The sequence below is a fragment of the Sinocyclocheilus grahami genome, unplaced genomic scaffold, assembly GCF_001515645.1.
Source record: "Sinocyclocheilus grahami isolate Dianchi unplaced genomic scaffold, SAMN03320097.WGS_v1.1 scaffold1424.1, whole genome shotgun sequence".
NCBI classification, from domain to species: Eukaryota; Metazoa; Chordata; class Actinopteri; order Cypriniformes; family Cyprinidae; genus Sinocyclocheilus; species Sinocyclocheilus grahami.
In genome coordinates, this window is record NW_015506603.1 from 247566 (window position 1) to 268115 (window position 20550).

At 39.0% G+C, this 20550-nt stretch overlaps 1 protein-coding gene across 2 annotated transcripts; it reads left to right on the forward strand.

Moving 5' to 3' along the window:
* Positions 1-691: 691 nt before the first annotated feature.
* LOC107570184 (ethanolamine kinase 1-like) lies at positions 692-20046 on the forward strand. 2 transcript variants are annotated; one of them, XM_016256391.1, is made up of 7 exons: positions 692-954; positions 12611-12873; positions 13165-13299; positions 16924-17072; positions 19233-19316; positions 19420-19580; positions 19764-20046. In XM_016256391.1, the coding sequence occupies exons 1-7, from the start codon at positions 808-810 to the stop codon at positions 19767-19769; spliced, it is 945 nt and encodes a 314-aa protein (XP_016111877.1). In that variant the 5' UTR covers positions 692-807; the 3' UTR covers positions 19770-20046. The 2 variants fall into 2 exon arrangements, with proteins under 2 accessions (XP_016111877.1, XP_016111878.1); XM_016256392.1 differs by having other exon boundaries at positions 19761-20045.
* The last annotated feature ends 504 nt before the right edge of the window (positions 20047-20550 follow it).

Below are 20550 nucleotides of genomic sequence, written 5' to 3' on the forward strand. Positions count from 1 at the left end.
TGTTTTTTTTTTTTTTTTTAGATTTCGGCTCTATTTTATTTGTGATGATCGGCAGTTATTTTTATTAGTCAACTTATTTTTGGTTATCAGTCATCAAAGCTTGGTAAACACTGGTATCATGACTAATTACATTTTTTTAAAAATGAAAATAAAAGATGCATAATTTATCGCGGGAACAGACTAATAGCCAGTTATAGTGTGAAGGTACATTGCTGCCTCTCATGTTACTTTTCTCTGTTCATTCTCAATAACCTCTAACCAAACCCACATTGCTCGCTTTATATAGGTTCAAGTAAAACTTTAAATAGTTGGGTCCTGTGCACAATGTATAACAAGCCCTGCATTGGGAAAAAAAGATTTTTACACAACTACATTTGTAATGTTAAATTTTTTTATTATTAATTATTTTACCACCCAATGCCCCTATAGATAGATAGATAGATAGATAGATAGATAGATAGATAGATATATGCACATTATTTGATTACAGTATGCTTACTTAAATCAAACATTAAGGCTTTTCTCTTTAGATTTGCTTCTTCATTTGAAACTAGGGTTAATATGTAAACTCTTCACTAACTAACCAATGAAGATGCCCAAAAGAACGTTGCACTTTGATAAACCCTGGATTTGCTGAGTCACTGAATACATAGAGTGGTCCTGCGAGCCTGAACCAAGAGTCCACCTGACACTGTTACGATAGACAGCTGAGATCAGATCATTACGCTGACAAGCCCTAAAACAAAGCTTCCTTATCTGTCATTTAACTTATTTGAATTATCTGAACTGTGAATTTAATTAAAAAGAATGGAAATGAAAAGGTATCCAAATGATGGGTGTTGCGAGAGGTTACATTTAGATGTCTGTGTAGATGAGCGCACCCCTCGGCATGGGATATTAGAACTTCTTAAGAAACTGAGGCCAGAGTGGAAACCAGAAGATATTCAGATCAAGGCAAGTTCATCATTAAACTTAAATACATTTTATGTTTTAAAAATAATTTAAAACATGATTTTAAAAGACTTAGTTTTGTGTTTTATGTATGAGACCCAAATGGACTGAAATACAATGCGTTTTCATTTTTAATTAAAAAAAAATTAATTTACACACTTAAAACTTAATTTATTTTCAATTATTTCTGTTGAAGAGGAAAATAAAAGATGGCCTGCTGACTCTGGAGGACAGAATAATTTGTTTACATTCATACAATGATGCTTTTATCCAAACTGACTTGACTTGACATTGCATTCAAGGTATTCATACATGTATGATCAGTTTATACATTCCCCGGGAATCATGGTGTTGCTACTGTCATGCTCTATTTGATCTACAGAAATTGAATTAGTTGAAATTGAATTAGTTTGTCACTGTTGTGTTATATAAAGCGCTACATAACATTTATATGAATGGCTTTAATAAGCCTCAAAAACATTCTTTGTAAAGTTAGCAGGAAGCTCTTTTGCAGGTCTTTATTTTCATGCGCACAGAGAAACGAGTTCATTGCGAAATGTAAATAATAAATGTACAGAGTAATTCTTGCATTCTTGCAAAAGTTAAAATATAGCCATGCATTCCGGTTACAGGGTCCAAACAGATCACAGTCCAAAATGACAACTGTTTTTTACTGGTAAAAAAGTTCATTCTCCTAGGGCAATTAAGACATTTTAGTGGTTGGAACTAAACATATGCGAACTGGAAAATAAATAAATAAAGGTACAAATATAACATTATATTATATAACATTATACCTTGCATAGGAAATTAAAGTCAATCAGAGCAGCTGACAAAATGTGTGAATAAGGGATAGAATTGTTTTAAATAAATGGAAAGTATAATTACGTCTTCCCCAGTCCTAATAGAACAGTTATACTGTCATGAGTTCGGTCCATGGACTTCCATTCACTCACCTGCAGAGGTCAGCCATCACCACTATGACTCTTTTCATGAGCCGCTACATCTCTCCCCGGACTGCATTTCCCAGAACCCATTGTACTACATTGATTATGAACTCACCTGCAGCCAATCACACACACACACACACACACACACTATATAAATCAGTCTCAAACCACCATTCAGAGCCGAGTCTTGTTTTGCTTTTATCGCTGTTTTGCATTAGCAACATTACGGAGCCAGTTCCCTGTCCTAGTTTCTAGTTCCAATTTCTAGTCTAGTCACGTCTTGCTTTTGCCTGATTATCTGTTTCCTGATCACCTGCCTGTCTTACATTTCTCTTTGATCGTTGTTGTTTGCTACTTGTTGCTCCTGGATTATGTTTGTCGTCGTTTGACCCACGCCTGTCTCTGGATTACTCTTTCGTCTTGCCTGTGCTATACCTGTTGTTGCTGTTGACCCTTGCCTGTTTTGACCACGTCTTTTAATAAAAGCTTTGCAGATGGATTCGCACACCTCTCGTCTCAGTAGTTCTGTTACATATACAAGAAATAAATAATTTTAACAGATTTACTTGACTGAACCCCTAGCTGTCTCACACACACACAGCACAATATATACAACTTTGGTAACACTTTACATTAAAGTTTAATTTGTTAACATTAACTAACAATATTAGTTATCATGAACAATATTTATATAGCATTTATTAATCTTAGTTAATATTAAGTTCAAAACTTACTAATACGTTATTAAATTTTAAAGTTGTATCTGATCTGTTAACATTAGTTAATGAACTGTGAATTAACATGAAGCAAGGTCACATAAACAAACACACAAATGATTCAGTAATTTTCATATGCAAAAACAGTGTATTATACAATAACCAAAGCATACACATCTTATACCACTTCATTCTTCCACTACATGAGCAGAGACCACAGTTCATAATTGATAAACGTCCTCATAGTTCGCTCTTACCGCGGAACAGACAGCCTCAAAAGATTCCCCAGTTCATTCGGTAACAGATTAATCATTCTTACTGCAGAACAGTCTCAACTGACGGGACGTGAGGCCAAGTACGGTGACCCATACTCGGAATTAGTGCTCTGCATTTATCCCATCCAAAGTGCACACACACACAGAGCAGTGGGTAGCCATATTTTTACTGCGGCGCCCAGGGAGCAGTTGGGGGTTCGGTGCCTTGCTCAAGTATTGAAGGTGGGAGAGAGCGCCGCACATCCCCTCCCCCCACCTACAACCCCTGCCGGTACAAGACTTGAACCCACAACATTTGGGTTACAAGTCTGACTCTCTAACCATTAGGCCACAACTTTAAGTAACATATCACTGAAAAATTTAGGAACAGCTGAGGAATAGTCAGGTGTTGATGCTCTTTCCATTGCATCAACATAGAGTAAAAAGACCTCTTTGAATTTTTTCCCTCTTCTTTTTTTGATGCAGAACAACACAAAGAATCAAAGAGAGAAAAAAATTATGCCTGGGAGAGGAAGAGGAATAGTTGTAGGAGGGAGAGGAGTAGCTTGATTAGAAAAAGGGAGAAGAAGAGGTAGGGGAGAGGAGTAAGAATGTGTGCTGGACTTTGCATTTTTGTTTGTTTGTTTTTTCCCCTTACACATGTGGAACCTAAGAAAGCTTATTTCTGTCATGGAATATAAATGGCAAAGGGTAATTGTGACTTTTTTATCTCAAAGTTCTGATAAAGTCTGAATTGCAAGATGTAAACTCACAATTCCAAGAATTGAAGCCCAAATTGTGAGATGAGGCCACAGTTACCATTTTTACACTGGCATCAGCTACCATGGGGGCACCATCCACATCCAACCCTAACCCACTTGAAAGCAATTTCAATTTTTGAAATTTCTGCATGGGGACCCTATTTATTTCTATAATGTCTCCTTCAATTTTAGACAGTATGTTGCCAAGAATGAACACATTCAACACTTAAAAATGTAAAATGGGTTTCAGTTGAAGGTAACTAAATTACAAAAAACAATGGATATTTATATTGTCTATATGCAGGTAGAACTGTAACATGACAATTAATGCAGTTTTTGTAAAGTCATCAGCTGTTAAAATTTTGACAGTCACTGTGCTATGATTGACTATATGTTTTTGTTGGATAGAAAAGTAGTGCTAATGTTTTGACCGAATGACTCAATTTTGAATCGGGTTTGCTGTGTTTTGATAGAGTTAGTATATGTAGAAAAAAGTATTCAGCATTTTGAAATGTAGAGTTTGTATTTATTTAACAAAATTTGGTTTTGGCCAGGAAATTAACTATTTGGCTAATTATGTGATGTAGCTGTGTTGCTGTGTTAAGAGTTTAGAAAAAGTACTTTAAGTATTGGAAAATGCTAGTTAGCAATTGAAAAAATCTGTAAATGTAAAAATTATCTTCACTGTATACATTAAATATATATTATTCTTATTAAAGTTAGTAAGTGATTAAGTCAAGAGCAGTGAGGGATTTTCTCCTTTTCTTTTGTTTGATTAACATTTATGACGTAGTCGGCGGCTGCAGGTTTACGCTGTTGCTTTAAGATCTGACGCATAGATCAAATATTTTAACACATCTGTATTTCTCCCAACTGTTCAAGTTCACTTAAGACAAAACCGACTGCATTTACATGAATAGTCTCCAAGACGGGCATTTTGACATAACTTTTCGTGTAAGTGTGTAGCTATAACAGAACTTAAGAGAACTCAAGCGAAAAAACTCGGCATTCGCACACTGACTGAGAGGCGCATTCTGTGAGGCTTTCAAGTACTGGACAATACTTAAAAACACTCGCAAATACTGAATATCACTTTCATGATAATGCATTGAATCAGTGACATTTCCGTCAACTGTCCCTGGACTCGGTTGGATTCTGACATATTTTCAGAGTCCAAAAGGCTCGAGTCGGAGTCAAGTCCGAGTAAAAATGCTTCCAAGTCTGTGACAAGTCCGAGTCCTTTAAAAAAACGTACTCCGAGTACGAGTCTGAGTACCCCGACTCTCTCTTTCTATTAGTTCCAGGTGTTTCTCATTATTAGTTATCCTCCTCACTGGTCTGCCCCTCGTTATCTGCCCTATTTGAGTTCTAGCCCTTTCTGTTCTCCTTTCTCTGGAATTGTTCATGTCTACCTTTGCTATGTGTGTTTTCCTGTTTCCTTGGATATTATTAAAGTCTATAAGTTTGAATTCGACTCTGCGTCTCCTCGTTCCTCGCTCCGTGCTCCTCATAGTAGCAGCTAACCGTGACAGAATTCCATACCCACAAAAAGTGAGCAGCGTCTCTCCTCCGCGTGTTTCTTTTCCGTTTTTGAAAGTTTTTTGGTTTTCTTATTTCTCTCCACGGCCATGGAAATAGCCGCTCAGTTCTCCGCTCTAGCCCGCAGGGCTCTTCCCTTCATAGAGTTCACCTGGGAATTCTGCGGGCTTGCTGCTACTATGGCGTTAGACGACGCCACAATTAACTCTCTGTTCTGGATTGGGGCCAACTATCATGTTGGTAGTTGGAAGAGGTGTTAGTGAGGCCAGTAGGGGGTGCTCACTCTGTGGTCTGTGTGGGTCCTAACGCCCCAGTATAGTGACGGGGACACTATACTGTCAACAAGCACTGTCCTTCGGATGAGATGGTAAACCGAGGTCCTGACTCTCTGTGGTCATTAAAAATCCCAGGATGTCTTTCAAAAAGTGTAGAGGTGTGACCTCGGCATCCTGGCCAAATTTGCCCATTGGCCTCTGATCATCATGGCCTCCTAATAATCCCCATATCTACTGATTGGCTTCATCACTCTGTCTCCTCTCCACCAATAAGCTGGTGTGTGGTGGGCATTCTGGCTCACTATGGCTGCCGTCGCATCATCCAGGTGGATGCTGCACACTGGTGGTGGATGAGGAGATACCCCCTGACAATGTAAAGCGCTTTGAGTGCCTAGAAAAGCGCTATATAAATATAATGAGTTATCATCTTCCCATGGACCTCCCAGACACCACTGGACTGAGCTGGAGGGAAGGGATCCTCCGGTGTCTGGAGAGTGTCCATCCCCGATCCAGAACCAGCTTGCCGTCAAGCCCGCCGGCCGCCGCTGACTCGGGCCCGCCGGCTGCCGCTGACCCTGTGATCTTGGACATGGCGCTACCTCCAGAGTTCTCGGCTCCTATCCTCACCCCAGAATCCGCTCCAGAAGTTCTCCTTCGTCTCCGCTGGTCCCGTCCAGCTCTCCATCGTCCCCTGAGTCTCCTTCATCTCCGCTGGTCCCATCCAGTCCTCCTTCGTCTCCTGATTCCCCCGAGTAAGCCAGCCCTGCACCTCCAGAGCGCCCTCCAGTGCCCAGTCCTCCAAAGCGCCCTCCAGTGCCCGCTCCTCCAGAGCGCCCCCCAGAATTCCAAATTTTCCCCAAGAAAATTTGGGGCGGGGGGAGGAGGGGCATATGCCGGCTAAGGTCACGGACGATCCGCCATGGCCTCCTGAGTCCCCTGATCCACCATGGCCTCCTGAACGGCCTGATCTGCCATGGCCTCCTGAGTCCCCTGTTCCGACATGGCAACCTGAACTGCCTGCTCCGCCATGGCACCCGGAACTCCCTGATCTGTGACTCCCTCCTTGGCTCCACCTAGTTCCTGCCCTGCATCAGCCTCCAGGGCGCCCTCCCCGGTGTAACTGTTACGGCGTGGGACACACCTTCCGGGAGGGGGGAGTAATGTCATGTGTATGTTCCCATAAGCATACACTCGTTTTCATCCTTCTCTCCACTCTCTGAGGCAGAAGTCTCTAAACTCATCATTTCCAATCATCCTACTACTTGTCCGCTTGATCCTATTCCATCTCAACTCCTTCAAGGCATTTCTCCTGCCGTTGTACCTACACTCACTCACAATGTTAACACATCCCTTCACACTGGTGTTTTTCCCTCAACATTTAAACAGGCTCGTATAACCTCACTTCTTATGAAACCCACTCTTAACCCAACTCTTTTAGAGAACTACAGACCAGTTTCCCTTCTACCTTTCATTGCAAAAACACTTGAACAAGTTGTGTTTAACCAAGTCTCTGCTTTTCTCACACAGAACCTCCTGGACGGCAAACAATCTGGCTTCAGGAGTGGAGCCAGCAGGGGGTGCTCACCCTGTGGTCTGTGTGGGTCCTAATGCAGGGTAGTGACGGGAACACTATTACTGTAAAAAGCACCGACCTTCGGATGAGACGTTGAACCGAGGTCCTGACTCTCTGTGGTCATTAAAAATCCCATGGCACTTCTTGTAAAGAGTAGGGGTGTAACCCCGGTGTCCTGGCCAAATTGCTGCCACTGGCCCTTGTCAATCATGGCCTCCTAATAATCCCTATTAATTGAATTGGTTCTATGGCTACGTTCACACTGCGAGCCTTAGTGCTCAATTCCGATTTTTTTCTCAGATCCAATTTTTTTGTGTAGCTGTTCACATTGTTGTTTTAAATGTGGCCAATATCAGTTTTACAGTGTGAACAGATCATGGTTCTGAACTGACCTGCATGCACAAAAGAATGATACAAACAGGGTTTCCAGGTTTACACAACAAAATCCCCCCAATTGCTTCTCAAAACTAGTCCAAAACTAGCACAACCATGTTCAGGGAGATAAATATCATGTTAGTAGGGTTGCGTGGACCCACGAAGTTGAAAAACATCTCACGGCAACAGCGGAAAAGTAGCCTAATTCCGCGGGGAAAATATGGATTTGGCAACACTTGCGCAGCGCCCGCATGAAGCGCCCACTTTTTCTTAGTGCCCGCTTTATGCAGAAGTAAACACGGAGAACATGAAGTAATCAATTATGCATTCATTTATAGTGTGATCTGCTGCTAAATCCGGCGAAATTATGTGCAGTATTATATGAAAAATAAAGACAATTATGTGACAAAAGACAGCAGAGTTTTGAAGCTTTTATGATACGAGCCCTCATGTTTTGTTTGTACACTGAACAAAATTATAAACGCAACATTATTATAAACGTTTGTGTAAACACTTGCGCAGCGCCCGCATGAAGCGCCCACTTTTTCTTAGTGCCCGCTTTATGCAGAAGTAAACACGGAGAACATGAAGTAATCAATTATGCATTCATTTATAGTGTGATCTGCTGCTAAATCCGGCGAAATTATGTGCAGTATTATATGAAAAATAAAGACAATTATGTGACAAAAGACAGCAGAGTTTTGAAGCTTTTATGATACGAGCCCTCATGTTTTGTTTGTACACTGAACAAAATTATAAACGCAACATTATTATAAACGTTTGTGTAAGAACAAAATTAAAGAAATGTTAAAGTTGATTGTAAATAATCGGTTTACGGGTCCAATATTACAATGAAATAATCAAGTATAATTATGACTTCATTCATTTTTTATACAATTACAAACAAACCCATTGAATTAAATGAATTTATAATACACAGGAACATTTCACAACAAAAAAATATAGCACAGAGTTGAAAACAGGTAAGGGGAAAAAAAGGGTGAGAACCGGGGGCATGCTCCACATGGATTTTATTATTTTTTTTAAAGATATTTGTTTTACATGCTCAATTGTAGTTACTTTAAGGTATTTTTAAAAATATTTTTTATTACCTTATGTCAAAAACTGTAATTTTTTGCACACAAAATAATATCTTGTTGCAACATTTTACAAAAATCAAGATTGAATATGTTTGGTCAAAATCCCATGTTATAAAAGATGACATGCTACGCAGGCTATTTAAAACAATGTTGGCTGATTAGACCTAAAATGCTAAATGTTCGCCTTCTAAATAAACATTTATTAATGTCATTTAAACTATAATTAAACCCAAAAGGGAAGAGAAAGGAAAACAACAAAAGATCAAACATCAAAGAAAGCTCAAAGTCTGGTGCTGGAGAGAAGTCAAGCTCCAACAAGGCCACCACACCGGAGGACAGATCCTTTTATCAGTCAACTCATCATAGGTAATCCATCGCACCTGCCGCTTGTCTCCACCCTGCAAACAGACAAAAGAAAACACACACACACACACACACACACACCAGAACCTAGAAAGCCACCTAGAGGCGAACAGATCCAGTTTAGGGAACAGGTGCTACCCCAGGTCATAACACCTCAAATATCAAGATGGCAAAAGTTCAAAAAGGGGATAACTTGGATGTGAGGGATCCAGAGTGATTTTCTGAGCCCTTTTCCTCACTCTGGATATATACAGTTCTTGAAAGGTGGGCAGGGGAGCACCAATAATCCTTTCAGCAGTCCGAAACTTTCTCTGTAGTCTTCTGATGTCTGATTTTGTAGCTGAACCAAACCAGACAGTTATTGAAGTGCACAGGACAGACTCAATGACGCCTGAGTAGAACTGTTTCAGCAGCTCCTGTGGCAGGTTAAACTTCCTCAGCTGGTGAAGGAAGTACAACCTTTGTTGGGCCTTTTTTACAATGGCGTCGATGTGAGTGTCCCACTTCAGGTCCTGGGAGATGGTGGTTCCCAGGAACTTGAATGACTCCACTGCAGCCACAGAGCTGTCCATGATGGTGAGTGGGGGGGAGTGCAGGGGGGTTCCTCCTGAAGTTCACTATCATCTCCACTGCTTTGAGCATGTTCAGCTCCAGGATGTTAAGACTGCACCAGCCAGCCAGCTGCTCAACCTCTTGTCTGTAAGCAGACTCGTTGCCGTCCTGGATGAGACCGATGACTGTAGTGTCATCTGCGAACTTCAGGAGCTTGACAGAGCAAACTACAGGGGGTCCAGTAAGGGTCCAGTGATGTCCTTCAGATAAGCCAGAACCAGTTTTTCGAACGACTTCATGACGACAGACGTTAGTGCTACAGGTCTGTAGTAGTTAAGTCCCGTTATCTTGGGTTTCTTTGGAACGGGGATGATGGTGGAGCATTTGAAGCAGGAAGGGAATTCACACAGCTCCAGAGATCTATTGAAGATCTGTGAAAAGATGGGGGCCAGCTGGTCAGCACAGGCTTTCAGACAGGCTGGTGTCACACCGTCTGGGCCTGGTGCCTTTCTTCTCTTGTTCTTCTTGTAGACCTGGCGCAAATCATCTTCACTGATCTAAAGTGCAGGAGTGGGGGAGAGGGGGGTTACAGGAGGTGTTAATGGTTGTGTAGAAAGATGGTCAGAACAGGTGTGGGGGGTTTTCGAATCTACAATAAAACTCTTCTTCAGCAAGTTGTTGATTCGCCTCAGTGCTGTGGTATGGTGTCTTGTAGTTGGTGATGACTTTCAGACCTTTCCACAATGAAGCTGAGTCATTGGAAGTGAACTGATCTTACAACATTTTAGCGTAGCTCCTTTTAGCCACTCTAATCTACCTTATTCAGTGTGTTCCTGGCAGTTTGTCCGTTTTGTTGGGTAGAGAGCAGAGATTTGCCAGATGGGTGCTAGGCAACGGCGTTCGAAATCAGCGCTGTCTGAGCTTCACGAGCGTGCCGTCTCGCTTTCCCCGTCAGCGCGTCCTGAAGCGTTTGATCAGCGCAGCTGCTCCGCCAACTACTATGTTCAGCAAAACATCAGAATAATCGAAAACCGGTAGGAGATTTTGTGGTGTGTTCTGCCAAATGTTCACCAGTTCATCCCTGGTGAAACTGATCGTGTTTGAAAAACAGGAAAAACTAACAAAAACACTACAACAACTGGAGAGCGAAGCACCGTGGCTGCCATGAGCGGCGCCATCTTAAGTGGAAACCAGAGCAGATCAGACTATTGTTTTCGCCAAATGCCAGCTCAGGGGGGATTCAGGGTCAGAATTAATGAGTTTGGGACAAAAATGCCCCTGCACAACTCTAAAAATTAAACTATCAGTTAAGCAGACTGTCGTGATTAAAGTTAAATGTGAAAATGAATGAAAAGTGTTGATTGTAGAATTACCTTTAGATCTGCTCAAAGCTGCATCAAAAATCTATTTTTACACATAGTTTTTTTTTTGAACATACAACCGATCACACACATTATTTTTGAGATCAGAGGCATGTACATTAGTCACAGATAAAGAAGAAATTTTGCTCACATGAATTCTATCATTGTAAACAAAGTGCAGGTACGATACAAGTGAGATATTAGTTTTGCAGTGTGGACAGCTTCAGTTATTATAATTGGAGATTTAACATGTGCAGAACTCACACTGAAAGTCATTGACCACTTCAGTGAATATTCTTTGCTTGCTTTCTGTATGAAACTTATTTGCAATTTGAATAACAGTTTTGCTTTTCACACTGCTAAGAGAATTAATCAAAAGTCTTGATTTGTAATGCATAAAAAGCAATAAACTAATCTATAAACGGTTATCAACTGTTTGTCTGTGTAGCCCATATGAATATTATGTGCTGTTTCCCAGGATACAAACACACTCACAAAAAAAAAAAAAAAAATAATAATAATAATACATTATTAATGATCATTACAGTATTGAGGGCAATAACTGACAATAAAGATAGAAACAGTTATCAGCTTTAGGCATATGGTTTCTGTCAAAAAGCAAGAAAAGTGAAAATTGCAGTTGAGACTTTTACATAATAATTACATTTTTTTTGGTTCTTGAAGTGTTGAGAAGTTCACTTAAAACAAAACATTGTTTGCTGTTACTAGATTAAAAAAAACATGTACTGAAAAATTTGTGAGTGATGTATGTTTGTCAGAATCAAAATAGTCTCAACCATTGCAAAAATAATTTATTTAACCAAAATTACTCCAGATCATCTTCAGAGCAGTCTGTTATCAATAGCTTTTGATATACCACACCGTTTTTATAAAGCACATGAACAAATTTAAAAAGTTTGTGCAAAAATGGACATGAGGCTATAGCTCCACAACACTTTAACAGATTCTGACCAAACTTGGTATGTGTTATAAAAAGAATAACCTGAGGGCACATGATGAGTTTTGTCACAACGCCACCTACTGGTCAAAATTAGATTTTTTTTTTGCTTATAACTTCTGACCAGTTTGGCCAAAAATCATAATATTGATGTCATTAGATTTGGAATGCATACCGAATTGAAAGATACCTAATTTTCCTATGTCTGCCTTTTTGGGCATCAGCCATTTTGAATTTTATAGTAAATGCTGTATCAACAAATGTCTTAAACTGGGGTCTCCACCCCTGCTCCTGGAGATCTACCATACTGCAGAGTTCCGCTTCAACCCTAATCAAGCACACCTGAACCAGCTAATCAAGGTGTCCTAGGCTCCTTAATTACTGACAGGTGCGTTGAAGCTGGGCTGGAACTTTTGCTGCCTTCACATGCTATTAGAAATGTCCTATTCCCCACATATGAAGTCATATCGCCTATAAATACATTACTTTAACAACAAGACAAAGTGATGTAGTTGTTGTGGCAAAAAATAATAAAGAATAGCATTGACATCAGCAATCGTTGTTGTTGTCCCCTCAAGTTTAAAGTTTATGGCCTGCCCAGCTCGGAAACTCTGGTATCAAAATTATCTATAAGTTTCCCAGTAGAAAATATGATTTGAGAGCCCGTTCACTTCCAATTTCCTATTAGGAAACTATTCAGGAAAATGCCGATAGCATGTGATGGCAACATTAAGTCTGCAGGAGGGTAGCTGTCCAGGAGCAGTGTTGGAGAACCTTAGTCTTTACTGAGTAATTAAAGCTCCTTAGCTGTTTATTTGACCTCTGTTGTGCTTGGCCCCTTATTTGCAGCTATAATTATTATTATTATTTTAATTATCCTAGGCTTTCACTGAGGGCATCACTAACCAATTAATGGGCTGCTATGTTGGCTCTCTGATGCAAGACCCTATTTTACTGGTGAGGGTTTATGGACAGATGACTGAGCTTTTTATGGACCGAGATAAGGAGATGGAGATGTTCCGGGTGCTTCACAAACATGGCTGTGGCCCGGAACTGTACTGCAGTTTTACCAATGGTATCTGCTATGAGTTTGTCAAAGGAGTTGTGCTGGACGACACACTGCTTAGACAGCCATCTGTTTACAGGTCTGAGCCTTTACCGCACACACGCAAACACACAAATACACAATACATGCACTCACAGTGCTTCTTGTGGAGTATTATTAACCCATTGACACTTTGGATCACTAGGAGTATATTTCTTAATCGAATTCTCATATTTATGATTGTGTGCTAATAAATGCTCTCATGCCGCAACATGGCTGAGTGAAGGCAGATTTGGCTACCTAACATACTTTAGATAAATGAAAGCTAATGTTTTTATTATTATTAGTAGTAGTATTAGCTTAATTGAAATTGCCTTTTCATTGACTGCAGATTGATTGCAACAGAAATGGGAAAAATCCATTCCATAAAGTCTGGAGAAACTGGAAACAGTTCACCCGTTTTGTGGTCTAGATTGTCCCAGTTCCTTAATCTGGTCCAGAGTTCTGATGCTCCTGAACAGCAAAAGTAAGTGAACATCAGAGTTATGAAACACTATTATCAGAAACTCTGCAATGTCTAACTCTATGCTAGACTAAATGAAAATAACTGAATGGTGTATTCATATTTGAAAGAACGTTATTTCAAATACTCTATATAGTATAAGTGGTTTGGAAAATGAATGGATGAGTGCATGGTTAATCTCAATTTTGATGTTAAAAAGTAAATTCAGCAGGATTGCAACATTGTTATTGTTTCATAATATTACCTTTTTAAAATTAGGAGCCAAATAACAGATAATTCTTATCTTATTTATATTATGTCAACATATTCATGAAATTAGCAGAGATATTAGCAGAGAATAGATCAAATTCTGTAATCTTCCTCTTTGCAGTTGATTTTGCAGCACAAATATCTGCCATGTCAAGTCTGTGGTCCCTAAGTTATTCAAAAACACAGCTATTTTGGTAGTTTATTGCTCACTCCAACAATCAAATATTTCAAAGACCCACACCAACTGCATCAAGTCAGTGAGTTACTGGAGTGAACTGCTTTGACCAGTTCAGGCCGATTACTGGATCAATCACTGGTATTGTGAGCTAATTCATAATTAAAAAAAAAAAAAAAGGGCTGGGCTTATTTCTAGGGCTGGGCAAGTTAACACATTATTGTTGTGTTAACACATTAATTAATTAACATCGACAATTATTTTATCGCACATTAACGCAGTTAAAAAAAAATATATTATTTTGGAAGTCCATTGCTCACTGGCTCTGAATACACATACAGACAAACCATGAGTCACAGGAGGGGTGGGATGGTAATCAGTACTGGCTTGGGATGGGTGTCATCACGTGTCTCAACCAATGAGAGCATTTGGGGCGGGCCTAAGTTATTATAATTATTTAGGCTAAGCATCAACACTCACAAACCATTGTTCACTGTTATTTTTAATCAGAAAAGAATGCAGCGTGCTCCTAATCACAACTTCATAAGTAGGAAATAATACGTTTTCGTGAAGACAGCAGAGAAGCACTCTCGCTTAGCTTAGTGGAGTACAACATTTTGTTAACTTTGTGGTTCATTATTTTGAGTCGTTTGGGACGCGGTAACACACGACCCTCTCACAATATATTGCTTTACAGATCTATCACTTTTGCCACTCAGAAATATTAACGCAATCATGCTGCACGTATCATAAGTTCCACTCTCTGGCGCATTTAGCACTCACACTACATGTGTAACGCGCCCGAGCACAACTGAACCGTGCTCTGGCCCACCTCTTCCAACCGAGCCAGGGACGGCTAAACGAACGGCACGGAGAGATCACACTAGTCAAACGAACTGGGCTTTGGGGGTTAAATGCACTCAGGCATGGTTAAAGGGTTAGTTCACCCAAAAATGAAAATTCTGTGATTAATTACTCACCCTCATGTCGTTCCACAACCCTAAGACCTTCGTTCATCTTCAGAACACAAATTAAGATATTTTTGATCAAATCCGATGATGTATTCTCATACGTTGTTTACATCCAGCGCTTCCGTGTTCTACATCAGAATGCTGGCTCATTATTGGATGGCTTCTGCATCAGCATGACACGCATGTGTCGCGCTGCTCACATGTGCAGCTTTGTCCAATAATGAGCCAGCATTCGGATGTAGAACACTGAAGCGCTGGATGTAAACAACGTATGGGAATGACAGAAGAGAAGAGGTTGTTGAATAAAGTTGTTATTTTTGTTTTGTTTTTGCGCACAAAAAGTATTCTCGTCGCTTCATAAAATTATTGTAGAACCACTGTAGTCACGTCGACTGTTTTAACGATGTCTTTAAGATCTTTATGGGTCTTGAGAGTTTGGGTGGCGTTGCTGTCAATGGAGGCCTGTCTGAGCCATCGGATTTGATCAAAAATATCTTAATTTGTGTTCTGAAGATGAACGAAGGTCTTAGGGGTGTGGAATGACATAAGGGTGAGTAATTAATGACAGAATTTTCATTTTTGGGTGAACTAACCCTTTAAGATTGCCTAGTGTGAGAACACCCTTATTCTTCCGCATCCCGCAAACACGAGTCTCTTCTCGCACGCGCCCGCACTCGCCCATCAAGTGTTGTCGCGCACCACACTCTGTTGCGTTGGATCCCACGATAGTGCTGGTCTCTACTCGGAAGGTGCCTGTTATAATATTATGATCGAGGCTCTGGACTCTGAGCATAACATGTTTTTCTATAACAAACTATAAAATATTTTCTATAAAAATGTTAATGTCCTGGCAGTGGCAGATAGCTTTGGTTTTATATTTAGTTTGATTACATTAATGTTTAAGTTGAGATTTACAAGAAATATTTTAACTGCTACTAAAAGGAATACTTCTGTAAAAAGCACCTTATTTGTTTAAAGTGTTTGCAAACCAAGTGTTATTGCACTTTTGTTCATATAGCAGTACTTTTAAATGAAAAAAAGTGTTCAATACACTACTTTTGAATTCATTATTGAATTTTGTGCATAGCAATGCGATTAATCTTGATTAATCACAGAAAAATCATGTGATTAATCACGATTACATTTTTTTATCATTGCCCAGCACTACTTATTTCTTAACTTGAAAAAGGCATTATTTGCTAAATGTGGTGGAGTTAAAAGTATAATATTTAACACTTTGAAATGTAGTAATGTAATGTGTATTTCAAAATTAACTCTTTCCCTGCCAGCATTCATTCATTCATTCATTCATTTTGCCATCCACCACCAGCATTTTTGATAATTTTCACAAAAATGTCATGGCCCCCAGAATATTTTGTTGTATGAATGTCTGAACATGCAATATGTCAAAAGAAATAACAGAGAGAGCCTCTGCTTAAAAATAAAATAAAATAAAAAGACTGTTTCCTGATCCTGGTAGTAGACTACAATGCCTGTTCTGACTCACACACTGTAAGTACGTTTTCATATTTAAAGGATTTGCCACTGATAATTCAAACGCGAGTTTTGAGCAGTGTAGAGTGGCACTTGTTATTTCTTGTTTCTCTGTTCACAAATGCAGACATGGTTTTATGTTTACGCGGCGCGATGCAACGCAATGCGTAAAAAGACAGTATAAGTCATTATAATCCATAATTATGTCCCCACTGGATGCTACAAATGCTTAGTTTATAATGGGTTTTAATGTTTTTGTCTCGTCGCTCCGGCCGGACAGGACATCACAGTATGGTAAGGGGCGTAACATTTCTGTCACACGCTTGAGGTATTCGGCCAATCACAACACACTGTATAGCTGGCCAATCACAGCACACTTTTCAGAGCGATGAGCTTTGTAAAAATCGACACGTTTCAGAAAGGCGGGGCATAGAGGAGAAACAATAATGTACAGCATGTGGAAAATAATGTGTTTTTTTAACATTAAACCGCATAAACACATTTCATTACACCAAATACACAAAAATAATGTTCTTTTTAGCAACATCATATGACCCCTTTAATCCACCTTTAAAATATCAAATGTATGACTAACTAAACTGCATAGATTCATTGCTGGTTCATAAATTCTTTGGACAGCTTTCATGTATTTGCTTTCAAATTATGAGATGACAAAAATATTAATATACAATTCAGCTCTGCCAAAATTTTACTATTTTGCACACTTGTGTTCTTTAGATCCAGTGCCCATGTGGAGGCACCTAGCCTAAAAATAATCATCAAAGAGATGGAGGAACTGAAGAGTCATCTTGCCCACATCAACTCCCCAGTAGTACTATGTCATAATGACCTCCTGACTAAAAATGTAATCTATAACCAAGAAGAAGGTGACTAACATTTATTAGAATAGTCGAGTTTGAGTTTGTTTTAATTATGCTTTTCTTTAGATGTAAATTGAGGTTTTGGCCACATGAAAGAGGTCTGCTACTGGACTCAAGACCAAAAACCTGCAAAAACCACATGCTGTCTCTCTCTTTCACCCCAGAATACTCACGCTCTCTCGCTCTCTCTCTCTCTCTCTCTCTCTCTCTCTCTCTCTCTCTCTCTCTCTTTCACACACACACACATACACACACACTGAGGTCTTAGCTAGCTGGGTGAGGGATTTCAAATTCTTATTATTTGCCAACTTACAGCCTTGCAGACCTCTACTATGTGAATGTAATTGAAATTTGTCTGTTCTGAAACACAATATTCTAAACAATCAAGTTAATTCTATTGTGTAGGCATAATAACGTTTCAGTCATGACAACTCATGGAACTATACTGCTGCTGTACAAAGCAAATACAGGCACTTGCTACTGCTAAGATATGCATCGACATTCTGCTGTGAACTTGTCAGGCATGATGATGCAGCCACAAAATATTCATAAATCCACTGTAATTAGATCTAGACAGGTGGAGCTGGGGAGGAAGTAGGAGTTTCAGAGAGAAGACTCAGCAGTGATTACTGACTTACAGCAAAGACTGGAGCAAAAGTTACAGATATAGGTAGCACACAAACTCAATGGCTGAAAGAATACATACGGCCATGCTGTATGCAAAGTGATTAACTGGAAGATTACATACCAATATCATGAATTTCATGACTGTATTCAAGCCACTTTAATTTGTGCATAACATATTGTGTTCAATTAATGTTTATAGCAGATATTTTGGTGCATTTAGTTGTACTAATGAAATGTGAAGCCATAATACATGATACAATCCCTCCAGGATTTTGTGATTCTTCAATCAGTGCAAAAATGCAAAATCAAACAAACTTACCATAATTTGGAAGAACTTGCAATTTTTCTAAATTGCCACAGATTTCGCACATAGTTTGGGCATAGACTCGTTGTGTGATCACAATTTCTGTTTGCGCCGTTGCTTCTGCAATGCATGTGCTCCCACTGTACAGCACACATTATCTCTAACACACATATGCACAGAATCGTGCACACTCTGAATGACATCTTTTCTATTAACCAGTGGTGCTTTTCCCAAAAGCAACTATGGCCGCAAGTTCTGTCGTTACCAATAGAGTTCAGTGGAACTTACGACCATAGTTAGCTAATGATGCTTGTGGGAAACGCACCCCAGATCAATTAATCAATTAACCAGACCAATGCCTATATGCCACATTAAAGAGGATCGTATATTCTGAACAACACCAACACGGACAAGGAATTAAAAATATATATTATATTAATCACTTAACTTGAAATAGTTCAATAATAGTCTGGGTTTTTGTTTGTTTGTTTTTTTAGACAAAATTTAAAAGACAAAAAAAAGCCATGTTTTTTTTCTGTCATACTTGATACACCAGTTTTTATTCAGAGACCCAAACTGACCAAAATTGTATTCATATGGAAAAAATTTTTAATTTATGTGATTTTTATAACAGTATACAATTCAGTATGCCTACAAAGATGATTGCAAGATGAACAAATAAATGTTCTTCAAATGCCTGTTGTTTCATTATTTGGTACAATTTAACATGATTGTTTTACTATTATTAGTGCTAATAATTGTATTAGAGATGTATTAGAGATTTTTCACCAAAGTTTGGGTCATGTTATTAATTTAAAATCTTTAGAAATCCATGTATAAATTATGATATAGTAGGCTTTATAGGGTAAGAAGACAGCACTTAAGTTTCTCTTTTTGTTTGTCTAAGTGTTCTCTTTTTAACAATTATAGAGCCCAATGGTTCTTGAGGTCAGAAAATAAATAATGTTAGAACAATGTTGTCTGTGCCATTTTTTTTCTCACTGCAAAACAACACAAGAAATCCTGTAATTATTGCCACAAATTTTGAGAAAAGCTGCCGCAAACTATTTAATTATTTTAGGTCTCAAAAAAAAAAAAAAAAGCCCCACGAAATCCTGGAGGAACTAATTATATACTGAATGATTATGACACTCATTAGTGCATTGCATTTTATTTCATTGTGTCTTGTACTGTTTTCCATAGACTCATAATAACTTTTTACCCCCTGATTGTAGGCGCAGTAAAATTCATTGACTATGAATATGCAGATTTTAATTACCAAGCATATGATATTGGAAACCATTTCAATGAATTTGCAGGTACAAATAAAAATAAAAAGTAACGATAACCAACATTAAAAGATATGACTTTTACTACTGTCTATCTAACACACTAACACATAATTTGTCTTTGAATTTTGAGGTATCAATAATGTTGACTCCAGCCTGTACCCTAGCTGTGAACTTCAGTTTGATTGGCTTACTGCTTATCTGGAGAGTTTCAAGTGGTTCAATGGCATGGATTCAACTGTGACCAAGAAAGAAGTCCTGGAACTTTATGCACAAGTCTGCAAGTTCTCCTTGGTGAGTATTTTGGGAAGGCCAGTTGTGAAGTTGGCAAAATATAAATGTCAAACAGTGACAGAAAATGTTGCATGAATGTACAATATGAAACCTAAAATCCCAAATACCCGGTATTGTGGTCTGTCACAGAATGTACTGGAAAAGATAATGAGGGTGGCTCATGATGTCCTTTCTTTGTAGTAGGCCTAAATGTGGACTGAGCAAGAAATTTGCCATTTATCATCTTCAATTGGCAACATGCTGTCTCACCACTGTTCCCTGCAATGGGCTGACCCTCTGAGGGGCCTGAGGCCTCATTTATAACCGTTGCGTGCGTACAAAACCTGCCCTGAAAGAGACATACCCCACTTCCTACGCAAAAGGTGGGATTTATAAAAAACAAACTTGATGGGAAAATTTGCGCACCTGCACGCAAACTGTGACCCATGCGTACGGACTTTTTTTTCCTGGAGAAAGAAATGTAATGAAGTAAATGATTTTAAACTGTTTTCATTTCATCGTATACATTTACATGAATTATTCCACTCTCATTAATGGAGATAAGCACTGAAATTACATAAAGTAATTGTGCAGAAGTTAAACCAAAATGATAATGAATTTAGACAGCCTATTTGTAGTGGATGCGCTTGATTACTTTTCCTTTGGTATGTTATGTTTTAATGACAGCGAGGAGTGCTATAGGTGCACAATAATTTATCTTTAAAGTAAACTGCACATCTCATGTTATGAGAAAATATTTTTAGCGATTGATAATTTTAGCGATATTGTGGCAGACACTGCTGGATTCGGTGGAACGGTCTATTGTCCGGTTTGAATAGGACCAATGATAATTAGTTACTGTACAACCACAGCTGCACGGAAGTGTTGATGTCGTGTGAAGACATCTCCACAACATTATGAAAAATACCACTGTTTTTGAAGGATACAACTTGAAGAAAACGGTAAGATTTGCACGTTTCCTTTTTTAAAA